Raw genomic sequence first — 21,763 nt, 5'->3', positions numbered from 1 at the left:
CGCCCGCTTCTAAGGCCAGAGCCCGGAAGCCCAGTTCCCTACTAGCAAAGGAGGAAAGTAAGGAAGAAAGGGTTAATAGCGCTAACGAGAAAGGACTCTGAGATTATAGCAATTATAAATGGGCACTTTTATGTTTTTATAGTTTTATTTTTTTTTGTTTTTTCCTTTTTTTCTTCTTTAGTTATTACCGATAAGGGTACCAGTTTCTCAGCAAGTTTTCCTTGTTTCTTTTTTTTCGCTAACGAGGGCGTTGGCATATTCGGGGGGAGGGGTGTTATTACGTCAGTAGCCGAGGCTAGAGAGGGACTATTTAGCTAGCTACTCCCCATAGAAGAATACATCATCTTTCTGCCCCTACTCTGGCTTTTGCCATCGTTGAGGGCCCCGGGATGTCTATCCCGTGACAGTCGAGGATTGGTCGGAGGGGAGAAATGTTTGACGAGGTGTCTGTGGACAGAGAAGATGCAGAATAGATATTGTCTTTCGTTTTGGAACGAGGTGAAGAGGTGCAGGGAGAGCTTTGAGGAGGCGATGGAGTTACTATCCCCCCCCTTGAATACTTACGGTGGGTCCAATATTCGCCACCATCTCCACACACACATCACTCCACTAAAGGCACGCAATCGAGTCTTCACCGCTTTCCAGTTCAATTGAAGCTATTCCCACTTTCTTTTCTACTATACAGTTTGTACCTCAGTACTTTGTAGGCCCACCATACGCTTCCTTTACAGCATCACAGCGTCTCCACCAGCTATCATATAATCCCTGAATATACTCGTCTGGTACTACGTCCTATGCATCTTGTATAATCTTGCGAAGTTAATCCAAGTGGATCTTATCCGGCTGGTAGCGAGCTTTCCAATAGTGCTCCTCTATCCAATTCTTTATCCAATTCCATATATGCTCAATGAGATTCAGGTCCGGTGAGTACCGAGGAGCTTGAATCGTGGGGATATGGCGAAGGAGCAAGTTTAGCTTTGTCTCGTACGAGCGGTGGGAAGAAGCATTGTCTTGCCAAAACCTATACCGGCTAAGTGGGTGGTTGCGAAAGAACTGCTCCATTATTGAGAGAATTTTGTGATTATATCATATGGAATTAATCGAGCCCCATTCCTTCTCCCAAAAGAGAGAAGGCCCCTTCTTCCTATCGACTATACTTCCCCAGAATATCTATACAGGAAGCTTGGAGTACTTGTGCCTCATACACTCAGGAAGTAAGCGATCGCTTCCATCCTTTAAGCAGGTAATATACGAATTCGTATAAGCTCTACCAAATGCCCATACCTCGTCCGTAAAGCAAACCTGCTATACGCGTAAGCGTGGCCATGTACTCCCATCCTCTGCTAAGTCTAGCCTCTCCTGACAGACTTTAGGATCATCTGAGAACCCCTTCTTTCGCGATATACGACGACAGTAATTAATTCCATCGATAGCTGTGCGAATAGCCTGCTTACCCCCTAATTGAGGAAGGAAGTGTGGAATCTTTGAGTATGCCACGTGACGGTGAGAAGGAGAGGAAAGTAACCACTCCTTAAGCTGTATTTTCTCAGGAATATGGAGCTTTGCATGCCTCCCTGCTCTCGTTTTTTGTGGAGTAAGGCGATGGTACTTTGTATAGTAGATTTGGTCGTTAGTAACATCGAGAGTCTCCTTTATTTGGGGTAAAGGTATCTTGAAAAGGAGGGCCGTTTGGATCTGGAGACGCTTATCACGGGTATAATCGGTCCTTCGCCAATCGGATGAGGTATTACTCTCTTGAGAGGAATCTGCTTGAGAGTCGGGAACGAAGAGAGAAGGAGAAGGCTGTAATGCGATAAGAGAGTCTGGTAAAAGCTGAGAATGTATAAGGAGTTCTGGAGTTACGGGACGATAATCGTCACGTGAGATTTGAGATTGCATAGTTTGCTGTGATTCGTTCATTCGAGGCCTAGGGCCATTATAGGAGTCCCATGACTGCGTAGTCTTTTGCGAATCAGGGAGAGAGAGAGGAGGAGAGCGAGGCTGCGCAGACGGTGGAGTATCTGCGTCATAAAGGTTACCATAATCAGGTGGTGGTGTAGTGAAACGTGAATCTTGTGAGTCCATTGCAATTGAGGATATAAATAAGTAAAGTAAGGCCAGTGGAAGCTGTGTATTCTGCCATACTTATGGTACACTGCGCAGGCGAGCTAGAAGCTTCTCCGTGCTCTGATTGGCTAAAAATGGGGTGAGGCGTGGCGTGAGTGAAGCATGAGAGTGTGGCGAATATTGGACCCACCGTAAGTATTCAAGGGGGGGGATAGTAGATATCACGAATCAGGCCGGGGGTTCCCTGCAAACCTCGGCCAACAGCAGCCCCTATTCGGCGACCTCAACCCCGCGATCGCCGAGGCGAGACGCCCTGCGCCAGAGCCGGGCGATTGACCCCACTAGCCCCCCGATTCGCCGAACACCAAAATTTCTATTTAAGCCCGCATAAAAATAATCACGTACTTTATAGCTCCCATAATATTAAAGATATTAAAAATCGGAGAACGGGAAATTAATTACTATAAGATATACGATAATTCCGATTAATACGATTAATATCAACTAGTATTGTAGTGGATTTGTTTTATTTTGTCGTTGTTGTGTCGGACCGACTGTAGTCTTTACGTCATCTGATGCCTAACTATTCTCTCATATCTTGAATACAATTACAAACTCTTCCCTTCACCACACTCAACCCTCGACCCAACAACGATATCACAGGAACCGTGATCAACAATCAAGAACGCACAACCAATATCGGAGTCCAGAATACCCCGTTATCAACTAAAACAGCAAGCAAGATGTGCAAAGCAGCAACGTGCGATACTTGCAGTATGTATCTCAGCTTCGCCACCCCGAGCTCTCACTTTACCTTTCCTCTCAGGCCATTGCTGATAATACGATACAGGCAAAAAAACATGGTGGGGCTGCGGCAAGCACGTTCCCAGCGTCATGGACAATGTTTCGGAAGACGAGCGATGTACCGTACGTTCCTCCCCTCCCACCTCTTGCCGCTCCTCATATCCCTCCCACCCTATCCCTACCCAGCTCCAAATTTCCATGGATACCCGTGAGCTGACAAAGAGCAGTGTGAGCCCAAAGTCGAGAAGGACGGGAAGCAGTACCCGCCGATGTCGAAGAGTAACCCATAACTCGCTGTTTTTTAAAGGAAAGAAGGTGAAGAAAGAGGACGGAAGGGGGGGTGGGGAGGGCGATGATCTGGGGAAGGAGGGAGAGCAAAACAGTGTTGGTGTTGGGCACGCGGTGAAGAGTGTGATTGATAGTTTGAGCCATTTGGCGAAGTGGTCCAGTCATAGCTGAGGATTGCAATATCTATGCGCTGAGCTATGAAAACGGTGAATTACTCTGGGTCGTTTGTTTCTATTTGCTGAGATCTATGTCTGGAGATCTGAATGACGTCTATATCTTACTGCCCTTCACGAACCGCCCCCGATCATATTGCGAAGGCCATTGCACCTTGATACCAAGTCTATACGCAACCCTCAACACCCATTCCGGCTCCCTTAGAAATTGCCTCGCAACCAACACCACATCCGCCTTCGCGATCCCTCCATTCTCATCCTCGATTTCGACCAGCCCATCCCCTTTCCCTTTCTCCACGATTTCCTTCGCTGCTTCAGCTTCGGTGATCATCCCCACGGCACCAATTAATAAATCCTTAATCCCTGCCTTGTAAAGCTCCTCGCGAATACGTCCCGCAATTCCAACCTGATAATTGTTGAATGGAGTGACCGCCTGCTTCTCATTATTCCCTCCTGAGCTTACATCCAACAAATCCACTCCCAATCCAGGAAGCAACTTCGCCAGCCGTATCGTACTTTCAACGTCCCAGCTCTCCTGCGCCTGCTTCTCCATCCACTCCGTACTGGAAACCCTAACCAGCAACGGCATTCCCTCAGGTATCACTTCCCTAACCGCCTTAACCACATCCACCAACAACCTTATCCGATTCTCAAAACTCCCGCCATATTCATCCGTCCGTCGATTACTTATCGGACTCAAGAAAGAGGAAATGAGATATCCATGCGCGCCATGAATCTCAATAACATCCACGCCCGCCTGCACGGCCCTCCTCGCAGCCTCCCTAAACCCCTCCACCACCCCCTGTATATCGCTCCTACTCATCTCCCTCGGCACCGCATACCCCTCGCCCCACCGTATCGCGCTCGCGCCCATCACATCGTCCGGCCATCCCCCGACTTCTTCGGTAGCCGTTATCGCTTTTCCGCGTTCGAGGAGCCAGGGCGCGCAGGTGGAGGCTTTGCGGCCCGCGTGTGCGAGCTGGATTCCGAGTTTTTGATTCTGGCTGTGCAGGAAGGTAGAGATGCGCTGGATTGGCGCGATTTGGGAGTCGCTCCAGAGACCGGCATCTTCGGGTGATATACGGCCGTTGGGGAGCACGGAGGCGGCTTCGATGATTGTTAAGGAAGCACCGCGGTAGGCGAATGCGGATCTGTGGGTGGACTTTAGCAAATGCTCTGCGGAGATTGTGGGGAGAAACAGGAGAGAGGGGGGATTGGGGAGGGAATTGAGACGGCTTGTAATTGGAGTTGGGAGAGGGGTTGAGAAAAGTACGCACAGGTGGATTAGGTGGAAGTCTGTGAGGTGTCCGTTATCTGCGGAGTACATGCACATTGGAGCCACCCAGATACGATTCTGGAATGTTACATCGCGGATCTTGAGGGGAGTGAAGAGTGTGGGTGGATTCTCGGAGAGAGCGGTTCCTGCTGGTGGGTTCTGGATGGGCGTGAAGTAGGGAGTGTTGGGTGCGGGCTCGTTTCTGGGTGCAGATACAGAGCCCATTGTAATGGCAGATACATGAATATATGTATAAACTCTAGAGTAAAGGATCAAAAATTCATTAAAGGAATAACAGTAACAAAAGGAGTGAGAAGGTGGAGAACGGAGGGGAGGGGAGATAAAAGATCTCGGAATTCTGCCCCGAGGTGCAGACCAATTTGTCAGCGTCAAAGGCGGTGAAGAATTGCGCGATGTGGGGTTGAGGGGCTCAATTCTCGCTAAAGCCCCTGAAGAAAGGCAACAAAACACGAATCCACTGATCGAGTTCTCGACAAGAGGGTCTCGCCCTAGAGATGTTCACTGGTGAGCCGCTTTGAAAGAGAAATTGAATCACATGACTGGGACTCGGCTAGGCGCACTAGCTGGCAGTGCTCAATTGCTAATCGCTAGTCGCGTCTCGATTATCGCTTTTGACTTGACAAAGTCGTCGAAAAACACGGTACCATTGTTCCATGCCAACTGGCGCAATAAGGGGTTGACATAACTTCTCATACTTCCATTGCGGTTAGTACTTTTTCTTTTCGTCTAGGACATTAGCAGCCTTTCGGCAAAATCTTTCGGAGGTGCGAAATTGAGACGACTCTTGAGAACCATTCCAAATTTCTCCGTCCATGTCTTAGATGGGCGAGATGCAATTGGAGAAGCAAGTGTATAAGTCTGTTTGTTAAAAGACACATCTGGAGGTAAGCAAAACTCTGCGGTGACATAGCGAGTTAACTGTGTCACAACCAGTCAGATAGAGTTTGTTGCCTTGCTGCTTGGAAATCTTGATATATTGTTTTGCCTTGGCTTTATGAATGTTATTTCAAAGCCTCGAACTCTAACTTTCACAACTTCCACCAAAGATATTCTTCTCAATGAACCATCTGGAAGGGATCGATATTGCTTTCTCCAGCTGCCGTGATGATTGAGTCTTGTTATCAACCTCGATGAAGGAGTACTTGATGTCCGGGTCTCGTATCTCAGGTACCCCCTGCTATTCGCGTTAGAATTTTTCTGGAATTTCCAAGTTTCCTAGCCACCGCTTGTGGAATACTCTCTAGCCCTCATATCCGGAGATTTGAGAGATCCATATTGAGCATATTCCAGACGGGGCTTACAAGATGCGGGTTATAGGGCTCCATTGCGAAGCCTCCCGCTTCAGAGAAGATATTTCTCACCTCATCTCTCGTCTTTTCCAAAATGCAAGCACACCATCTCGTTTCCACTCCGCGATAGGTCGCCATCTATTTGTCCAGGGTATCGACGGCAGGCACAGCGCAATCAGACTTCCGACCATAAGAACGCCGGAGAAAACAAGTATCATGATCAGACCGAACAAAATCTTTGGAATTTAAGAAGCGATGCATTTGAGGTGTTTTATTCAGGGTCTTCAACTTCAACATAAGCAATGGAATTAAGCTAGGAGGGCTGGATTCTGCTATTATATTCGCTCGACAAAACAATCTCCTCGTCATCCACCTTATCTCCGGCCAAACAACAGAAAAGTAGTTCAAAAATCCCTTCAAGAGCTCTTCTGGTCATACCATCCAGGGGCTTCTGTTGCAGAGGAAGGCTGGTTGGGTTTTGCATACCCGAAACGAATGGTCTTCTCGGTCTTCCCGGTGGGGAACGACCACTCATGGCCAGCGCCGGTGCTGATAGCCAGCATAGCCTCAGTTGTTTGGATCTCCTTCCAGAACAAAAGATATTTGTTGATTGGAGTCAGCTCGATGCGCGAAACTCCCATGTGTACGTGGGGGTCGACGTAGATGGTGCTGAAAGAGCCGCCACCAGTGGATTGCTGCACCGCAGTGTGAAATTGGACTGGACCGCCGTCGACAGCGAAGGTGCTGGTTGCTCCAGATTGAGAGTCCTACGTGGAAGTATCTAGTAGAAATATGTCAGGATTTATGAAGAGCAGGATGATTGTCGAGATGGCCTACCAGCGCCAACAGCATCTTGGAGAACTCCCTTTTCAAATTGAACCAGCTCGCCAAACTTGATGGGGACAGTGTTGGTTGAGGCATGGATCTATAATGTTCCATGTTAGTTATCGAACAATGCGCAGGAGGAAGTCCAAAACAACGTGGAGGATTTCTTGGACGATGAATTTTTTCCCTCGCGAATCCTCCTGAGTCGAAAATGTGTGGACAGCTAGAACAATGAATGAGGTTATGAACAGAGCAGCTTACAAAGACGCCATTACCGAAAGAAGTCGTCAGGAAGACTTGGTAATCATCCTCCCACTCGAAGGTGTTGTTTGTAACCAGGAGCTTTTGGTCAGGCTTGGGGACCGGAGAAGCGCCTTGGAAGATAACGTTATATGATCCATTAACCTGTGGGAAATTAGCTGAGTGGTGCTTGTATTTCGTCTGTGAAAGCTAATACCTTCTTGGCAATACAGAGAGAGTCGCTCGAGCCAGCTGCTAGCATGGCATCGTCGATAATAATATTCAGAGTATAGGTCGCCATTTTGGTAAGTAAAGATTGCTAGAATGTTTGGAATGTTGTCTGATGGAATGAAGGATAGAATGAAGATTTCCAGCTTAACAGAGGGGCAGAATGGTAGGTTTAAGAACGAAATCTTGTCCGCGAAATACATATCGTATTTGCGGGCACGGTGCTTCGGATTGAGCGATGGCTACTAGACCGAGCGGAATCAAGACTCACACCTAGGCTTGCCATTTCGATGTTACTCACGGACAATCCACAGGGAGTTTTGCAGTGCTGGACCACTCTCCATAGATACTTCGACGTTGCGAAAAGCCTCAAAAGCCCTAAACATTCACATTTGAAGCTGAAGGTGCTTATCTGGAGATCGCTTCCTTGGCATGCAGGTGTGTTGTCATTATTTCTAATAGTCTAACCTTACCAAGCGATTAATATTGGCTGTTTGGTTGCGCGACAGGCCATTTTCTCTAATGCAGGACGGCACGGCGCTTCCGCTTTTGTGGCATTTCGTCTCAACCCTGCGGCTCAGCCCTAATAAGAAAATTACCCGGGCCACAAGTGGCAGCGCCAGTATCCAAGGCGGAAGCTGAACGAAAATGCGTTGTGCTCCGGGGTCAAGCATTGGCTCGAAAGTTTTGAGTACTGCCGACAGGAGTGCATCTAGCTTAATGCTTGGGCCTCCTAATTCTACAGCTGTGATTGGTCCAAGCTTCGGAGGAGGTTGCTGCGAGCTAGGGCGGCTATACAGCTTCAGCGTTGATTTACTAATGTGGCGGCCTACTAAGGGGTTTAAGCTGGAGCTGGAGCTCCTCAAGCCTTTGAACGATGAATCACAACCCGCATAGTAAAGCAGCAGATTGCTTCTGGTCCAATCCTGATCTACCAAGTCGCCCCCCGATAAATATCTCAATACGAATACTGCGGCATAAAGTCATGCGACTACAGGGCACATGATGTCTCAGCCACTAATCACACGCTGTGATCAGTGAAACTAGCCTGTAAAGCCACCACCGCTAAAGTGCCCTGGAAGCACCTGTAGCTTAGTGGGTCCGTACCTAAATTATAGGCTACCTGCCCCCGTAAAAGCGAGGTTTATTAATGCCATAGGCTGAAGCCCTGTAAGGAGTTTCAGGGATTGAAAGACAATTCTAGGGTATGCCCCTGCAAGTATAGGGGCTTGATCGCTAAAGGGCCCTATTAAGACCTCTAAGTTCCAGCGTCTGAGCGCTACAGTCACTGGGCCAACAGCGTGGCGCTATAGCCACGGCCACTACAGGGCACATACGCTGAAGTCGCATGACTTTATGCCGCAATATTCGTATGATTAAAGTATTCAGCCAGCCTTGCGGCATCAATCTGGATCATCACAAGCACTGCTAAATTAAGATGACTTTACATGCACAGATAGGAGCTGATTTCAAATCCGAGAAGATGCATGTGGATAGCTGCAGGAGATACACAACCGTACAGAAGGCCGGAAACCAAGATGATGGATTTTGCCAAGAACATTACATTCGTTCTAATCTAGCGGCGATTCGTGTCTTTTTTCCACCCAAGGCCACCATGCAAGAAACCAGAAGATGGTGGCAGCCGTTGTCTCGTGCGCACAGCTCCCTTTCCCTGCTGGATTCCCCGAATAGCTACCTAATGCTAAGCCACTCAAGCGCTGTGAGCATTTCATGTGGGTGAGGGGACTTTGAGCCACGATTTCGGCAAAGACAGTTTCTCTGATGTGGTTCCCGTCTAGACTAGGAGCTTGATGAAGTAGGTTATTTCAGAGTAGGTGTCGAGTCACCGCGCCCTGAGCAATTCCATTACCCCTCCAAATCACAGAACCAAAGTTCTACATTATGTCTAAGTTGTGCAATACTTGCTCCCAAATTACGGTATCCAACCTGTCGGATAGACAAGACTTGGGGGACGGCGTTATTCTGTATGGCTTTGAGCATTATGGCGCCTTCAAGCAAGTGTTGTCGTCGGCGGCAACTTGTCCCCTCTGCGCGACGGTTGTTACTGCAATGCAAGCAAAAGGGCAAATTATACTGCCAGAGGAGAATGTAATCAATGATCCTAGTACCATTCGTCTTGTCGGATTCCCGCTTCCAACAGTTGATGCAGATGGAAAGGCAGTTCCAGCAAAGCTGTCAAGCATTCTGGCCGGTAATGCTTTTATGCGTGGTTGGCTTTCTATATATACTACTGAGAGTAAGTAGAGATCTGTCTTATTTTCAAGCTTTCTCTAACATTTTCAGGTGATCAAGCCGCAGATACAATCGATGGCCGTGCAGTTGCACCAAACGCAAACTCGAAGCAGGTGACCGACCTTGCCAAGTTTTGGCTTGGTGATTGCATTGCCGGGCATTCAAACTGCCGGCAGCTCATATCCGGCAGCATTATGGACGATAGCGCGCCGATCATGCCAACGTATGTGATTGATGTGGGAAGAGCCGCCGGAAACAATCTGCCGGAACAAGGACCACAGCTCCTTCATACAAAGAATGGTATCAGTGGACAATATGCTGCACTCAGTCACGTCTGGGGAAACGGACAATACACAGTTCAGACGACTATGAACAATGTGATACACATGCAACAGAATATTGATCTGCATTCAATCGAGTCCACAACATTGAACGATGCCATGTCCATTACGCGCTCTCTCGGAATTCCATATCTGTGGATTGATTCACTGTGCATCATACAAGATGGCCCAGGCTATGATGCGGAGTGTGCTCGAATGGGGCAGATTTACGAGAATGCAGCTGTTGTTATTGCCGCTACAGGCGCAGCCAACGATCACGTCGGATGCTATCTCTCACGAAGCAAGTCGAAGCAAAAGCCCGTTCAATTTACGAATAGAAACGAGGATGGTTCCGCTTCGCATTACTACATCACGGTGCAAGCTGGAAGTCTCGCACAAGATGCTGATGCGGGGATCTGGGCATCCCGCAGCTGGCTCCTCGAAGAACGCATTCTCGCTCGTCGTACCCTCCATTTCGCTCGAGAACAACTCTACTGGGAATGTGCTTCCATGACCCGCTCTGAAGACGGCGTCGTCGTCCCAAAAGGCAATCCAAAACGTCTCTTCTACGGCTCCCTGGACCAAGTCAAATTACTCAAGACTAAAGACCCAGCTGGCCAAGACGCGATGCTCTGCTACCAACGCTGGTGTCTCCTCGTCGCAGAATTCACTCAACGTACCCTCAGCAACGCTAACGACAAACTTGACGCTCTCGCCGGCATAGCAACAGAAATTACCAACCGCACAGGCGGCACATACCTCGCTGGCCACTGGCAAGATTACCTCCAAATCGGCCTCCTGTGGCAAGCCAAGTCTGTCCGTCTGCAAATCCCCGACAACCCACTTGCGCCAACTTGGTCGTGGGCTTCTCGCCATGGTCCCATTTTCCACGACCCCTACCTCTTCAACGCCGTCAAAGACGACAAATACACCATCGTATCTGAGAACACCAGTATCCAGAAAGACGACGTACATGGCAAAGCCGTGACTGGCAGCATCCAACTCTCAGGCAAGATGAAGCCGGTTACGAAGATGGAAGGCGGAATTGCGGACGACAAGTTCTGGAATAGAATCTCGACGCAAATGCATGAGTATTTCCAGGATCGAGAGCTGTTGAGTGCATTGGTGCAGGATGATGGGACGCCTGTTGGGTGGGGGAGCTTTGATACGGTGGATCTCAGTCATGTTGATACTGATACCAGGGATGTTTGGGCCCTTTGCGTGAGTAAGAATGTCCCGGTTGCGCCGTCGTCGTCGGCTCCTACATCTGCCCCGAGCTCGCCGGTGTTGAGGGCTGCTAGCAGTAATGCGACGGCGGATGCTAATGCGACGACGACGTTCACTCCTACTTTCAATGTGCTTTTGTTGAAGGCCACGACTGATGAAGGGAAAACCTTTCAGAGAGTTGGGATGGGGGAGATTACGACGGATTTGTGGTTTGATGATGTGGAGGTTGTTAGTATTACTTTGGAATGATTTCCTGGCGATTGTGTTTTCTTGCTGCACGAGCTTCGATATTTCTTTAGAACTTCGCTAGTAATGCAACCATGATTTCAAGTTGCAAATGTGGATTACTCCTTCCATTTCGTATGTGAGTGACGGTTACAATGGTGAAGTGAAGCAAGCATGAAGTCAAGTGACTTGATTATTTTCAAAAGCGCTGATAATTACTGCAATAACTTCAATTAGAAACGCGTCGAGATTCAGCACTCTAACAGAAATAACACAAATACCCACGACTATAGCCCAAGTAATTCAACCCGTGCACTGAGACAGCACTGCATATCATGCCGAGAAGATACGGTCCACCAGCATCACCATCCTTATCCCTACGTGTTATTCCTCTTCGCCTCCCGTACACAAAATGAGTGGCACAGTGCCTCCGCACACGCCAGCGGCGGATACTGATTATCCTCCCACACATCCGCGCCCTCAAACGTATCATAACGATAGATAGAGGCACACTTATAACACCTAGCCCTCATCTGAAACTCCGGAAAGCCAAACCCTGCCGCCTTTTCCGTCATGTGATTGAAATAAAGGTTCGGGTCTGTGACGTTATGCTTTGCCACTGCTTCGCGCGATGCCATAAGGCTGAAGTACCCGTCGTCCATGGCCCTGCGCAGCGCTAAGAAGTCAGCGTGCGTGTCGGGATGTTTGTGTTTACGGAAGAGTTTGGTGTCATCTTTGTCGATGTCCGGAGAGTTGGATTGCTTGGAGTGGTTGTAGTCCTCTATCACGCGCCTGTAAAAGTCTTTGGTGTTGGCATGGATGATACTCTTGTTCTCATCTGCTTCGCGCTCGGTGAATCGGCTGACGCGCGCCATGAGTGTCCAGTCTGCCGCTCCTTTGAGGGCGCCCCATTTGGTGGCTGAGGTGGCCATGACGAAGGGTCGGTGTCTCGAGCAGATGAAGAGAACTAGTGGGATTCCAGTGATCACCTGGCCGGGATGCTTCTGGAGCTCGGTCATGATGGCTTGAGTGAAGGGTGTGCATTTCTTAAACACTTCGATGTAATCCTCTGGGAGAAATTAGAATGAACTCGAGGTGAAATGAAAGATTTCAATCTGTTAAAAGCGAAGAATCTACAAGCATGAGTCTGTAAGCAAGGTAAGTATGCTCACCGATAGTTTCGAAAAGACGATCATCATTCATTTTTCCTGTTTCCGCGCCACTACCCCATTGGAAAATAATTCTGGCAAGAATTTCGATGGGAGAAAGTGCCGAGATTCTTACAGGACTCTTGTCCTCAATCACTCTATGTGGCGGCAGACGTTTCTGTGGGATCATCGCCTGCAATGTGTTGCTAATACTAGTATTTCCCCAATTTGTCGCTTTTAATAAAGTATTTTGCAATATTTCCCAAGCCTTTATGAGTTGATCCTTGTCCGTGATGCTGCGGTTGATGGCCGTGTCTTCTACAACGTCTTTGAGGAAGCCCAGTGTATAGTACCAGATGACTTCGAGAAGGTCCGTTCGAAGTGAACGAAACCTCGTGGTATTATCCAATGCCAATGCGTCTTTGAGGATTGCGTTGAACACTCTTGAAGCGACTGTTGCATCTCGGACATGCGCCACATCGTACACTTTTGTGGCCGTCCTCCTTTCAGAAAAGCCCCATATACGGAATTTGGTGTTTTGGAAATCCATTGTTGAATGGGAAATAGGGCCTGGGGATGATATGACCTCAAAGTGAAGCAAATCAGACTCTCAAACAAAGGAAAAAAGAAGTAGTACTGAAGGGAGGACTTTGTGATGAACCTGGGTTGAAAGTGCTTCCATTCCTAGCTCTTGTGCTGGGTATGACCGCCGTATGGGAGACTCTGAGATTCCACTGCCAAGTTCAGCTGAATGTTTCATCGAAATTGGACAGACAGAAAGCGGAACAGAGGGAAAATGGTGGTAGCTGAAATTTTCATTTGATCGAGACCTGTAGGCATCTAGAAGCTGAGATTGTACCCATGACACCCTCCACGAAGTGTTTCGCATCCACAGCTGAGACTATAAAGTAAGCTGATCACAGTGCATGCAGAGCACAACAGTTTAGCAACCTGTTGCTTTGGTCCCTGAGAACATCCCGAACGTGTTCCGCCATGATACGATAATTTGTTGAAACCATGCTGCATTGCTGCAAGCCTCTTTTCGGATAAGGCCTGCACGAAGGTCGTATGTGGACGGAATATCATCCGTAGAACAAGACTTCAATTGACCCCTCTTTGTGGCTGGCTATATGGTGACCTCGCTACTGCATAGACTATTTGTATTTAACATTGAGGCGGTCAGTCAAGTTCAGACATAAATTGAGGCTTGCATATACGGACCGGAAGAGCGTCGCAATGCCGCTTTTAAGCAGCCACATTTTCGGATGCCTCGCCACCGGCAACAGCACCTGGATTCAATCACAGACCACGAGAAAAAGGTCTTATGAACTACCAGCTAAAAACAGTTTCTTCGGGGAGGATAAGAGAGTAAACCACAGCAAACTTATCAGCGCGACGGGAAGTAGGTCTCGAGAATTCCTTCCTCGATTTTGCACCCGGTCAGAAATGAACAGAACATAAAACTTTCTTCATTTGACTCGCGACGAACCTATTTTCCAAATCAAGCATCTTAGATCTTCGAAGTGACTGAGGCCGCTATGGAGGAAATTGATAAGAGAATGAGCGCTGTGGACCCCTTAGGTCTGTCGCTTTCTTTGCAGAACATCATGACTTAGATCATAACTAACTAGAAAATTTGAACAGATACCGCTACCTACAGTGATGCACTAGGTGATGCCACCGGTGGAAACCCATCTGCCTACCTCGATTGGAAAGAAAAGCAATATGCTGTCGAAATGGCAGCAATCAAACCACCAACGGCGACCGACGTTATCTCGACCCTGCAAAAAACCAATTTCTCCTCTGAGGACTCCATTATTGCTCTGACCAATGTCCTTTACGTCAATCAAGCCCCAACTCTCGTCCTCAGCTCCTCTGATACTCATATCGTCGCCATACAGCCCTCGTTTTCGCAGCTCGACATCAAAGATCTCGACGCGAAGAGTAATGGACCTCCAACAATGGACGAGGGTATCTTCGAGAGGAGGGATACTAAGGCTGGCCAAGAAGACACTCAACTTTACACCCCGTATCTCGTGAAATTGACAACGCGGTTACAAGCTGGAAAGTCGAAAAGTTCAACCCCGTCAATCGGCCTCCAACTTGGCAAGCTAGTCGTCACATCACCGACGCTATTCCCACCAGGTGACCGAGCAGCAACGAATACGAGTACTCCTTGGCAAGACACGAATTACGTCGCTGTTCTCAACCCCGTCGACCGCAGTGTCTGGGTGTTATTCAACTATGAGCCTATGGACGACATTATGGATTCGGGTCGTGACAGCCTGCCAGTTCCGTTGCCTGGTACTACCAGTCCGGCGCTTGTACTACCCGATGCGCCAGTGGGGCAAATGCCAGTTTTTGACGTCGCGCAACTGCTTCCACCGGCGTCGGTCCAGAAGTGGGCACCTGAAGGTTCAACCCCGGTGTTATTCACGATCAGTGAAATGGTGGGCAGTATCCAGAGCACCTGTAGCATGCGTGGCATGGAGGCAAGCTATCTTCTGTTGACTGAGTTAGCTGCGGGATTGTCATAGAAAGATTGAACGTAGTTTTGAGCTTCTGAGTATGATGTAGCGATAATGAACCCCATTGGAATGATTTTTCTTTCGCGTAGGACCATTAAAAATGTACGAAGTGGTGATGGTCATCCCTAGTCTAGCAGCGACGATGATGGATGTTCGAGCGAGGCCGAGTAGGGCCGTTTGAGCACGAGCAAGCAGAGCCGATGGTCTGACCTGGACAAGCGGCTCTTGCTGGCATACAGAGAAGAGGGCAAGTCTTGGGAGTGAATCTTTGACAAGTTCCCGGGCAAGAGTCGTTTTCCTATCGTTTTACTATTCCCTAAAACGACAAGGCAGACTAGGTGCTTTCTATCCCTGCAATTGGTTGAAATTGGTTGAAGTAGAGCGATGCACTTGAATCGAGTTACTGTTGTAAACTCCTGCCAACAACATTATTGCAAAATGAGCTCTGCTCAACAGGAATGAGTAGTCCCGTGGCGGAAGTGAAATAATGGATACGGGAGAACACTTCACCAAGGAAAGGTAACAGGAAAGGATGATGCGATTAAAATGATCCTAGGTCCATACGCTATGCATAACGTTTCGATCGACTCCCATATTAATATATTCCTCAAAATGGCCTTGTTCCGAGCGTACTAGTTACGAGCAGTATGTTCAAGAAAGCAATTTCCTCTCTTATATACCCACCAGCTGATATGCAACGCTATCGTAAATCATGATCCATGTTAGTATGCTCCCTCGGAAATGATGAATAGAGAAACATCTCAATCTTCTTTGGTCGCCTTCTTCAATCTGCCACTTCGCACCATTGCTCTTATCAACTCGATCGTAACCTCAACCCCAGTCTTGACCGCAGCAGCGTCGCTATCAACAGGAACGTGGAGGAATACCGCTCGCCGCTTCTCGTCCTTCTTTGTAAGGTGTGCCAGGCTTGAGTAATATATGAAGTCGCAAAGATATCTGCCCGCATCCTCGGATATTCTAACATCAGTTGTCTGGCTCACATTAGCATAAGCTTCTACTCGCAGTATAACACCCTCACAGGCATTGCGATCCGCCATCTCCTCCACACGTCATCGACGTCAACAGCCGTCAACAGCTTTTCCGGCAATCCGTGCCAGATCCACTCCTGGCCCTCAATATTCTTCCTTACATGATCTCCTAAGAGCTCGTTATCCACATCCTCCATGCCGTAGCCGTCCCGGTGTGCTCGCCTCTCTACACTGTAGAACCTCCTCCCTGACGCCATCCCGATATGAACTGCATAGTCGATCTTCCTCCCCTCCCATAGCTTTGGCACCAATTCCCTTACCGTCTTGTACGCGACCTTTATGGGTTCAGTATGGACCAGTATTCGAACGGGAGGACTGCTTGCGATCGCTGAGAGATCAGCTGTTGGCGATGCCGGTGGGGGGAGGAAGGGTGGTAGAGACTTCGCGATCTCCCAGGAAGGATTCACGGGATACTGGGCTCGGAAAGGCTAGAGGATGACCTATGTTAGCTGGTTCTGGTGTGGCCAACAGTTGCACAGAGGAGGATTTTTGTAGGCTGGTGGATTGTGCGACCTGGCACGCGACTGGTTAGGGAGAGACCTACACCGAAGCCCGTTATGAGAACTGTGATCTCGTCTTCGTGAGTCAATGGTTCATCGGGATTTGAACCCATGTTTCGTGGCGCTCAAGGGCGGAGGTTGACGTGGTGAGAAGGAAGTGAGGTGTTGAGTTGAGATGTCGTGATCGAGTGAGGGAAGAGCGTCGAGATGGCGGGGTTGTTTTACGGAGGTACAGCCCATAATGATAGTAATAGCGCTAGCAGGGGTCAATAGAAAACTCGTGATTTCAATACTCGATAACTTTTGCTACACAAAACATAAAAAGTTCATTTAAACGCTGTAAATATCCATAACAGTGCCGTATAGTAGTACTACCTTTTTTCAAGTTTTTGCAATACGTTGTTGTTGCGATACCAGGTTGAAAAGTTCGGACCCCTGCTAGCGCTATTACTATCATTATGGGCTGTACCTCCGTAGGTTGGGCCTAATGTTTTAGCGGCTCGCTTCCCCGCACTCGCCAGAAAGTGCTTCCCGAACACTAAAGCCGCTGTCCAGGTACTATTGATAGTTGAAATAATCAAATAATAACGTAACGGAAAATTTGACTTTACTTATTGCTCTTCCCTCTTTCGCAGGTGGATAGCATATTGCCTTCGGGCCGAGCTCTCAAGCTCCACCGCTCCTGGTAGACAGAAAAAGCGGGACTCACATTCAATGTCCTAAGCCAAATTTGAACATCTATTTAAATTCTAGAGGGGAGAAAACAGATTTTCTAGAATTTCCAGGAGTACACAATGAGAGTAGACTTTGAGTGTCCAATAGCGCAAGTATTTGCATTGTCCGGCTTGCCATCGGACATTGAGAGCTTTTTCTGTTCACCGCGAACCGCGGAACATTTCGCTGACACGTCAAGAACACTTTAAAGGTCCAATCAACGGCTAGATAGATTTAAGAATGAAAAATAGAGATGTAGTGTGTTCGAACTGTATTTAACCTTATTCAGACCTGTACAAATGGAAGGTTCCCATCTAGGAAGCGCTGAAGTTTTGAAGTGTTGGAAGTAACGTCCAGAAAATTAGCGGATCATTTACTTGTATGTGATTGTTAATAGCAGTGAGGAGCGCAGAGAATGATTGGGCAATTCACATGCGCTTGCTGTTACATCCTAGCTGCAAACGAAGAATTAAGAGAAATAATTGAAAGCTTACACCTCGGAGGATTTTGAACAAACGGGAGTATGCAGGCTTGAATGCTTAATCGAAATTCCTACTTAATAGGCCTCAAACTGGGTTGGGGGAGTGAGATTGGCGAGGTACCGATGAGGGTCTTTTAATAGACAACGAATACCAAAGGTGTATAGCCGTAGTACAATAATCTGATCTGCACAATCGGAAGAGATCGTGGAGTATCATGGCTTTGCAACGACCCACGAATCCTGCCCACAGAAGCGATTGGTTGTGATAAACGAAGTATCACTTGGTATTGGCCAAGAAATAAAGAAGAAAAAAGGACATATCCACAAATCTGATCCGCGCGACGACGTGGCGCCCATTTTCCAATATTTCTTCGGCCCAGGCCGTCCGAACGAAGGATTGCCAAGACTCACAAGAGATGAGCTGTTCACGGGTTGAACATTTACCCCTCACTTCCCCCCTCACGACTGGTTTCTACCCCTGGCCGGAAAGCGGGACCCTCGAGCTGAATTCCCAAATGGTCTTCACTGCAGCTGCCTCGACGCACGAAGACCAATTTCTTCACAGCAGCGTACGGAAACAGTATCGTGGTAAGAAACTACCACGCCAAGCAAGGCAATGCATGCTGAACTTACGAGATCACGAGCCATAATACAGCAATTGTGCATCTGAGCACTTTCAGCTGAGGGGCTGGCCAGATGCTTTCAACAATCTGATATCTTGATAAGCGACAGCTTCCCCGCAATCCATCTGCTGATGCTCTAGCAACGGAACGCAAATTTGAGCCTCCAACCTTGAAGTTTCAATACGAGAAATGCTATACTCGCTCTTCTGCACCCTGCTGGCTGCGGCAGCTGTTACCACAGCATGCGTGATTCCTCCTGGCACCCTCTCTAATACCATTACCACCGGATTCGGCGTTCTAGTCCAGAATCCTGCATTCCCCGTCATTCATGACCGTTATATGAATCTGGATGCCGCTGGTGGTGGTGACCAGCATTTGTTCCTGGATCCTGTTGGCGCCCGTACATTCAACCTCGTACTCAACGCCGGTGTCCTCGCACAAAATATTATTCACGCTGTGATCAACGGCGAGGTAAGATTTGCCATAACTTGCCCTACGCGAACCCAATACCACGAATTGAGTTATTGACGTTGAATTGTAGTATTCTGCCGTCGACAACACAACGAAGATGTTCATGACGGAGCGTGGTGATCCAAAGGCGAGTTTTCAACCAGTGTATGGCTGCAATCCGGATAACGACGCTTTACAAGTTCAGCTAGCTTTTGTAACTCGCGAACAGTCACCCGTCGGGGGGCTCATCTGCGTTCGTGTAGCCTCAGGAAACAGGGGGTATGAGTTTAGATACTCCCCTCCGAATAATCCTGGTAAGTCATTGAATTCGACAGAGTGAAACTTGAAGGTCATGACACTAAGTTTCTTAGCATTTGACCCGACGAATCCATGCATGCCGGTGACAATGGTTTTGGTGACATCTGGCAGTGTTGTCACCACTGTTCCCACAAAAACGACAATACCGACAACCACAGCCACATCGACAACCACAAAGCCGACAACCACAAATCCTACAACCGCCACAACAGCCCCCACATCGACCGCAACAAATCTTCCATACACAGACATGACCGCCAAAGGCTACGCCTTTGTAGGCTGCTCTCCAGAGCAACGACGTGCCACCGACGGCCCCGGACGAACACTCAGTGGAGCCCTCTACGCAGACGACGCCATGACGAACGGGAAGTGTATGGATTTCTGTACATCGAAAGGGTACGCATTTGCCGGCACGGAGTACCGCAGGGAGTGTTGGTGTGGGAATTCCGTCGCTCCTGGCAGACAGCCAGGGACGACAGTTGCTAGTTTGGCTGGGTGTAGCTTCAAGTGCGGAGGAGACACAACGCAATACTGTGGTGGAGATTCGTGGTTGAGTCTCTACAAGAAGTGTGCTGTGGGAGGTCCTTGTGTTAATGCGGTGTTTACTTGAACTTGCTCTCACTGGATGACGGGAGATGGTTCGATTTGATCAATGACTACGATACAGCGATCAAAGGGGATTAGAGGAACAGAGGACTACGGAAGAGCGTTCAGTCGTTTGGACAATCTTCCCGGGAATTTCCCGCTACTGTCTTAATTTCTAACCGATCTTTAGTTAATGGATTAAACAACCCATACTCTTGCTACAAAGGCACTACCATTTTACGCCCGAGGGTTTCATGGTGCGAGGATATTTGGAACGCTGCATTGTTCACAGCCCGGATACGTAAGTAGGCTTGAGACGGCGCTGTGAGCCAGCATCAAAGTTGATCAATCTCATGGCGGACAGTATTCGCTTCCCTCCGACCCCTGAATACGAACTGGCCAATGATCAAAGGGGATAAATTTGATATTGGGACCTCATTCAGATACAACACTACGACGACCGGTCTCTAGGCAACTGTTTAATTACAGACGGTGCTTCGGTTTAAGAGAACATAAATCCACCACTTTTTTCTGATGCGGGTGTCTTTTCATTATCTTGTTCTCTCACAGACTTCCAAATCAGCATTCACGCACCATCCAATCCAATCCACTGACTATATTCAAGATGTCGCTCTACACCACACCCGGTCTCCTGATCCGCGATCACCCATACAACTACACCGTCAATAGCTCAGAAGAATGCACTCTCACAACCTGCTCCCTCCTTCAAGCCCAATACACATATGACCCCTCCCTCACCGGAAACGCTTTCGTTGCCTCCATTTTCAGCCTCCTCCTTCTCCTCCAACTCATCCTCGGAAGCTACTACCGAACAATTGGCTTCACAATCGCCATGTCCTGCGGCCTCATCCTCGAAATAATCGGCTACATTGGTCGAGTGCAAATGCATTTCAATCCCTTCATCCAACAGCCTTTCATGATGTAAGTTCCCTCCCCCTTTCCCTTCAACTACACCTCGCTCTGGAGTTCTGGTATTAAAGGGAGGACAGGCAACTCATCTGCGTAACAATCGCCCCCGTCTTCTTCACCGCAGCTATCTACCTCGGCCTCTCGCGCATCATCGTCGTTTACGGGACCCACCTCTCTCTTCTCCTGCCTGGCACAATTGCTATCTCCTTCATGGTCTCGGACTTCTTTTCACTACTTCTCCAAGCGGGTGGTGGCGCGGTGGTGGAAATTGCGAATGACGTCGCGACGGAAAGGATTGGGATCCATCTTACGGTTGCGGGACTCGGCTTGCAGGTTGCAAGTTTGGGTCTGTTGTTACTAGGGTGTGCGGATTTTGTGAGGAGGTGCAGGGGGATGGGGAAGGTGTTGTCGAGTGTGGATGCCCATCAGAGGATCAGACGAAAAGGGTTGTTTAGATCGTTTCTTGGTGGTGAGTTGGTGAAAGTTTGAGAGGTTGCGTACTTGATGGCTGACTGGAGAAAGGACTCCTTTTTGCTACACTTGCCATCCTTACGCGCTCAACATACAGAATTTTCGAATTGCAAGGTGGGTTCCATGGCAAGCTTTGGAACAGTGAAGTGGACTTCAGTAAGTGTGACCTTCAAGGAAATCTTTCGCTTTTGCTATTGTTAATGAGTCGTGCTAAATTCATATTCACCAGTGGTATGTGATGGAACAATGGTTGCGTTGGCAAGCCTTTGCCTCACGATCTTGCATCCAGGTATGGCTTTTCATGGATATTGGGATGCTGCAAACTTCAAGCTCAAGAATAAGGGGTTCTGTGGTCGCGGAGTGTAATTCGAAAGTGGTTGGAAGTTGCCAAGTTGAAGCGCCGTGCAGAGAAAGTGCATCGTTATTACGAGTGAATTACTGTTGAGTTTTCCAACATGAACCTCTACGCAGTATGCCTCTCATCCTATCCTCTCGTCTGGTGAGACATTACTAGCGTATTAGCCACAGCTGTGGCACCCAATAAAATTCCAGAAGCCACGTTTTGAAGATAAGTTACAAAGTTGAGGTGCAACGCCCTGTGGCTAATGCGTTTGTCAGGTCACTGCAATTTTAGCGCCGACGACGAGGAAACGACTCTTCCTTTCCCTCGCCAAGCGTAATGATCAAGCGTTGATACGCTGTCTCACGCCAGGGCCGAGGTGAATCAACT

The 21,763-nt window shown here is 48.4% G+C and overlaps 11 protein-coding genes across 11 annotated transcripts; 5 read left to right on the top strand and 6 right to left on the bottom strand.

Annotated features, from left to right (window-relative positions):
- Positions 1 to 736: 736 nt before the first annotated feature.
- On the bottom strand, positions 737 to 1,183 carry K444DRAFT_234230 (uncharacterized protein). The gene has a single exon (XM_024871259.1). The coding sequence runs from the start codon at positions 1,060 to 1,062 to the stop codon at positions 820 to 822; it is 243 nt and encodes an 80-aa protein (XP_024728465.1). The 5' UTR covers positions 1,063 to 1,183; the 3' UTR covers positions 737 to 819.
- K444DRAFT_234229 (uncharacterized protein) lies at positions 1,184 to 2,084 on the bottom strand. The gene has a single exon (XM_024871258.1). It carries the CDS (start codon positions 1,918 to 1,920, stop codon positions 1,306 to 1,308), a length of 615 nt encoding a protein of 204 aa, XP_024728464.1. The 5' UTR covers positions 1,921 to 2,084; the 3' UTR covers positions 1,184 to 1,305.
- A 726-nt stretch (positions 2,085 to 2,810) lies between these two features.
- On the top strand, positions 2,811 to 3,161 carry K444DRAFT_544022 (uncharacterized protein; the record flags this gene model as incomplete). The annotated part of the gene is made up of 3 exons (XM_024876018.1): positions 2,811 to 2,841; positions 2,918 to 2,994; positions 3,099 to 3,161. The coding sequence occupies 3 exons, from the start codon at positions 2,811 to 2,813 to the stop codon at positions 3,159 to 3,161; spliced, it is 171 nt and encodes a 56-aa protein (XP_024728463.1).
- A 268-nt stretch (positions 3,162 to 3,429) lies between these two features.
- On the bottom strand, positions 3,430 to 4,833 carry K444DRAFT_545176 (NADH-dependent flavin oxidoreductase-like protein; the record flags this gene model as incomplete). Its single annotated transcript, XM_024876116.1, has 2 exons — positions 3,430 to 4,483; positions 4,610 to 4,833. The coding sequence occupies 2 exons, from the start codon at positions 4,831 to 4,833 to the stop codon at positions 3,430 to 3,432; spliced, it is 1,278 nt and encodes a 425-aa protein (XP_024728462.1).
- A 1,501-nt stretch (positions 4,834 to 6,334) lies between these two features.
- Positions 6,335 to 7,322, bottom strand: K444DRAFT_708039 (uncharacterized protein; the record flags this gene model as incomplete). Its single annotated transcript, XM_024888175.1, has 4 exons — positions 7,201 to 7,322; positions 7,005 to 7,148; positions 6,756 to 6,843; positions 6,335 to 6,669 (listed from the first exon to the last, which is right to left on the bottom strand). Exons 1-4 carry the CDS (start codon positions 7,282 to 7,284, stop codon positions 6,335 to 6,337), a joined length of 651 nt encoding a protein of 216 aa, XP_024728461.1. The 5' UTR covers positions 7,285 to 7,322.
- Positions 7,323 to 9,679: 2,357 nt separating this feature from the next.
- Positions 9,680 to 10,663, top strand: K444DRAFT_545663 (HET-domain-containing protein; the record flags this gene model as incomplete). The annotated part of the gene is made up of 1 exon (XM_024876151.1): positions 9,680 to 10,663. A coding segment is annotated over one exon (984 nt), but the record flags the coding sequence as incomplete, so codon positions are not given.
- A 1,683-nt stretch (positions 10,664 to 12,346) lies between these two features.
- K444DRAFT_636836 (uncharacterized protein) lies at positions 12,347 to 12,934 on the bottom strand (the record flags this gene model as incomplete). Its single annotated transcript, XM_024884056.1, has 2 exons — positions 12,347 to 12,369; positions 12,409 to 12,934. The coding sequence occupies 2 exons, from the start codon at positions 12,932 to 12,934 to the stop codon at positions 12,347 to 12,349; spliced, it is 549 nt and encodes a 182-aa protein (XP_024728459.1).
- Positions 12,935 to 13,620: 686 nt separating this feature from the next.
- K444DRAFT_708029 (uncharacterized protein) lies at positions 13,621 to 15,072 on the top strand (the record flags this gene model as incomplete). Its single annotated transcript, XM_024888174.1, has 2 exons — positions 13,621 to 13,786; positions 14,029 to 15,072. The coding sequence occupies 2 exons, from the start codon at positions 13,621 to 13,623 to the stop codon at positions 14,919 to 14,921; spliced, it is 1,059 nt and encodes a 352-aa protein (XP_024728458.1). The 3' UTR covers positions 14,922 to 15,072.
- A 370-nt stretch (positions 15,073 to 15,442) lies between these two features.
- Positions 15,443 to 16,650, bottom strand: K444DRAFT_620647 (pyroglutamyl peptidase-like protein type I). The gene is made up of 3 exons (XM_024881751.1): positions 16,506 to 16,650; positions 15,952 to 16,389; positions 15,443 to 15,904 (listed from the first exon to the last, which is right to left on the bottom strand). Exons 1-3 carry the CDS (start codon positions 16,572 to 16,574, stop codon positions 15,674 to 15,676), a joined length of 738 nt encoding a protein of 245 aa, XP_024728457.1. The 5' UTR covers positions 16,575 to 16,650; the 3' UTR covers positions 15,443 to 15,673.
- A 1,818-nt stretch (positions 16,651 to 18,468) lies between these two features.
- On the top strand, positions 18,469 to 19,657 carry K444DRAFT_647630 (WSC-domain-containing protein; the record flags this gene model as incomplete). Its single annotated transcript, XM_024885365.1, has 4 exons — positions 18,469 to 18,750; positions 18,863 to 19,043; positions 19,101 to 19,157; positions 19,206 to 19,657. 4 exons carry the CDS (start codon positions 18,469 to 18,471, stop codon positions 19,655 to 19,657), a joined length of 972 nt encoding a protein of 323 aa, XP_024728456.1.
- Positions 19,658 to 20,257: 600 nt separating this feature from the next.
- K444DRAFT_708021 (RTA1-domain-containing protein) lies at positions 20,258 to 21,399 on the top strand (the record flags this gene model as incomplete). The annotated part of the gene is made up of 4 exons (XM_024888173.1): positions 20,258 to 20,574; positions 20,643 to 21,045; positions 21,081 to 21,189; positions 21,263 to 21,399. 4 exons carry the CDS (start codon positions 20,258 to 20,260, stop codon positions 21,397 to 21,399), a joined length of 966 nt encoding a protein of 321 aa, XP_024728455.1.
- Positions 21,400 to 21,763: the final 364 nt, after the last annotated feature.

Source organism: Hyaloscypha bicolor (assembly GCF_002865645.1).
Source record: "Hyaloscypha bicolor E unplaced genomic scaffold K444scaffold_182, whole genome shotgun sequence".
NCBI lineage: Eukaryota > Fungi > Ascomycota > Leotiomycetes > Helotiales > Hyaloscyphaceae > Hyaloscypha > Hyaloscypha bicolor.
This window is presented reverse-complemented; position numbering and strand designations above follow the sequence as displayed.

Bases quoted from the DNA above. Each gene is read 5' to 3' on its own strand.
- K444DRAFT_620647 (XM_024881751.1), bottom strand. From the start codon at position 16,574: ATGGGTTCAAATCCCGATGAACCATTGACTCACGAAGACGAGATCACA. The intron at 16,390-16,505 runs GTAGGTCTCTCC...GTCATCCTCTAG, and splicing joins TTCTCATAACGGGCTTCGGT to CCTTTCCGAGCCCAGTATCC. The intron at 15,905-15,951 runs GTGAGGGTGTTA...AATGTGAGCCAG, and splicing joins GATGGCGGATCGCAATGCCT to ACAACTGATGTTAGAATATC.
- K444DRAFT_234230 (XM_024871259.1), bottom strand. From the start codon at position 1,062: ATGGAGCAGTTCTTTCGCAACCACCCACTTAGCCGGTATAGGTTTTGG.
- K444DRAFT_234229 (XM_024871258.1), bottom strand. From the start codon at position 1,920: ATGAACGAATCACAGCAAACTATGCAATCTCAAATCTCACGTGACGAT.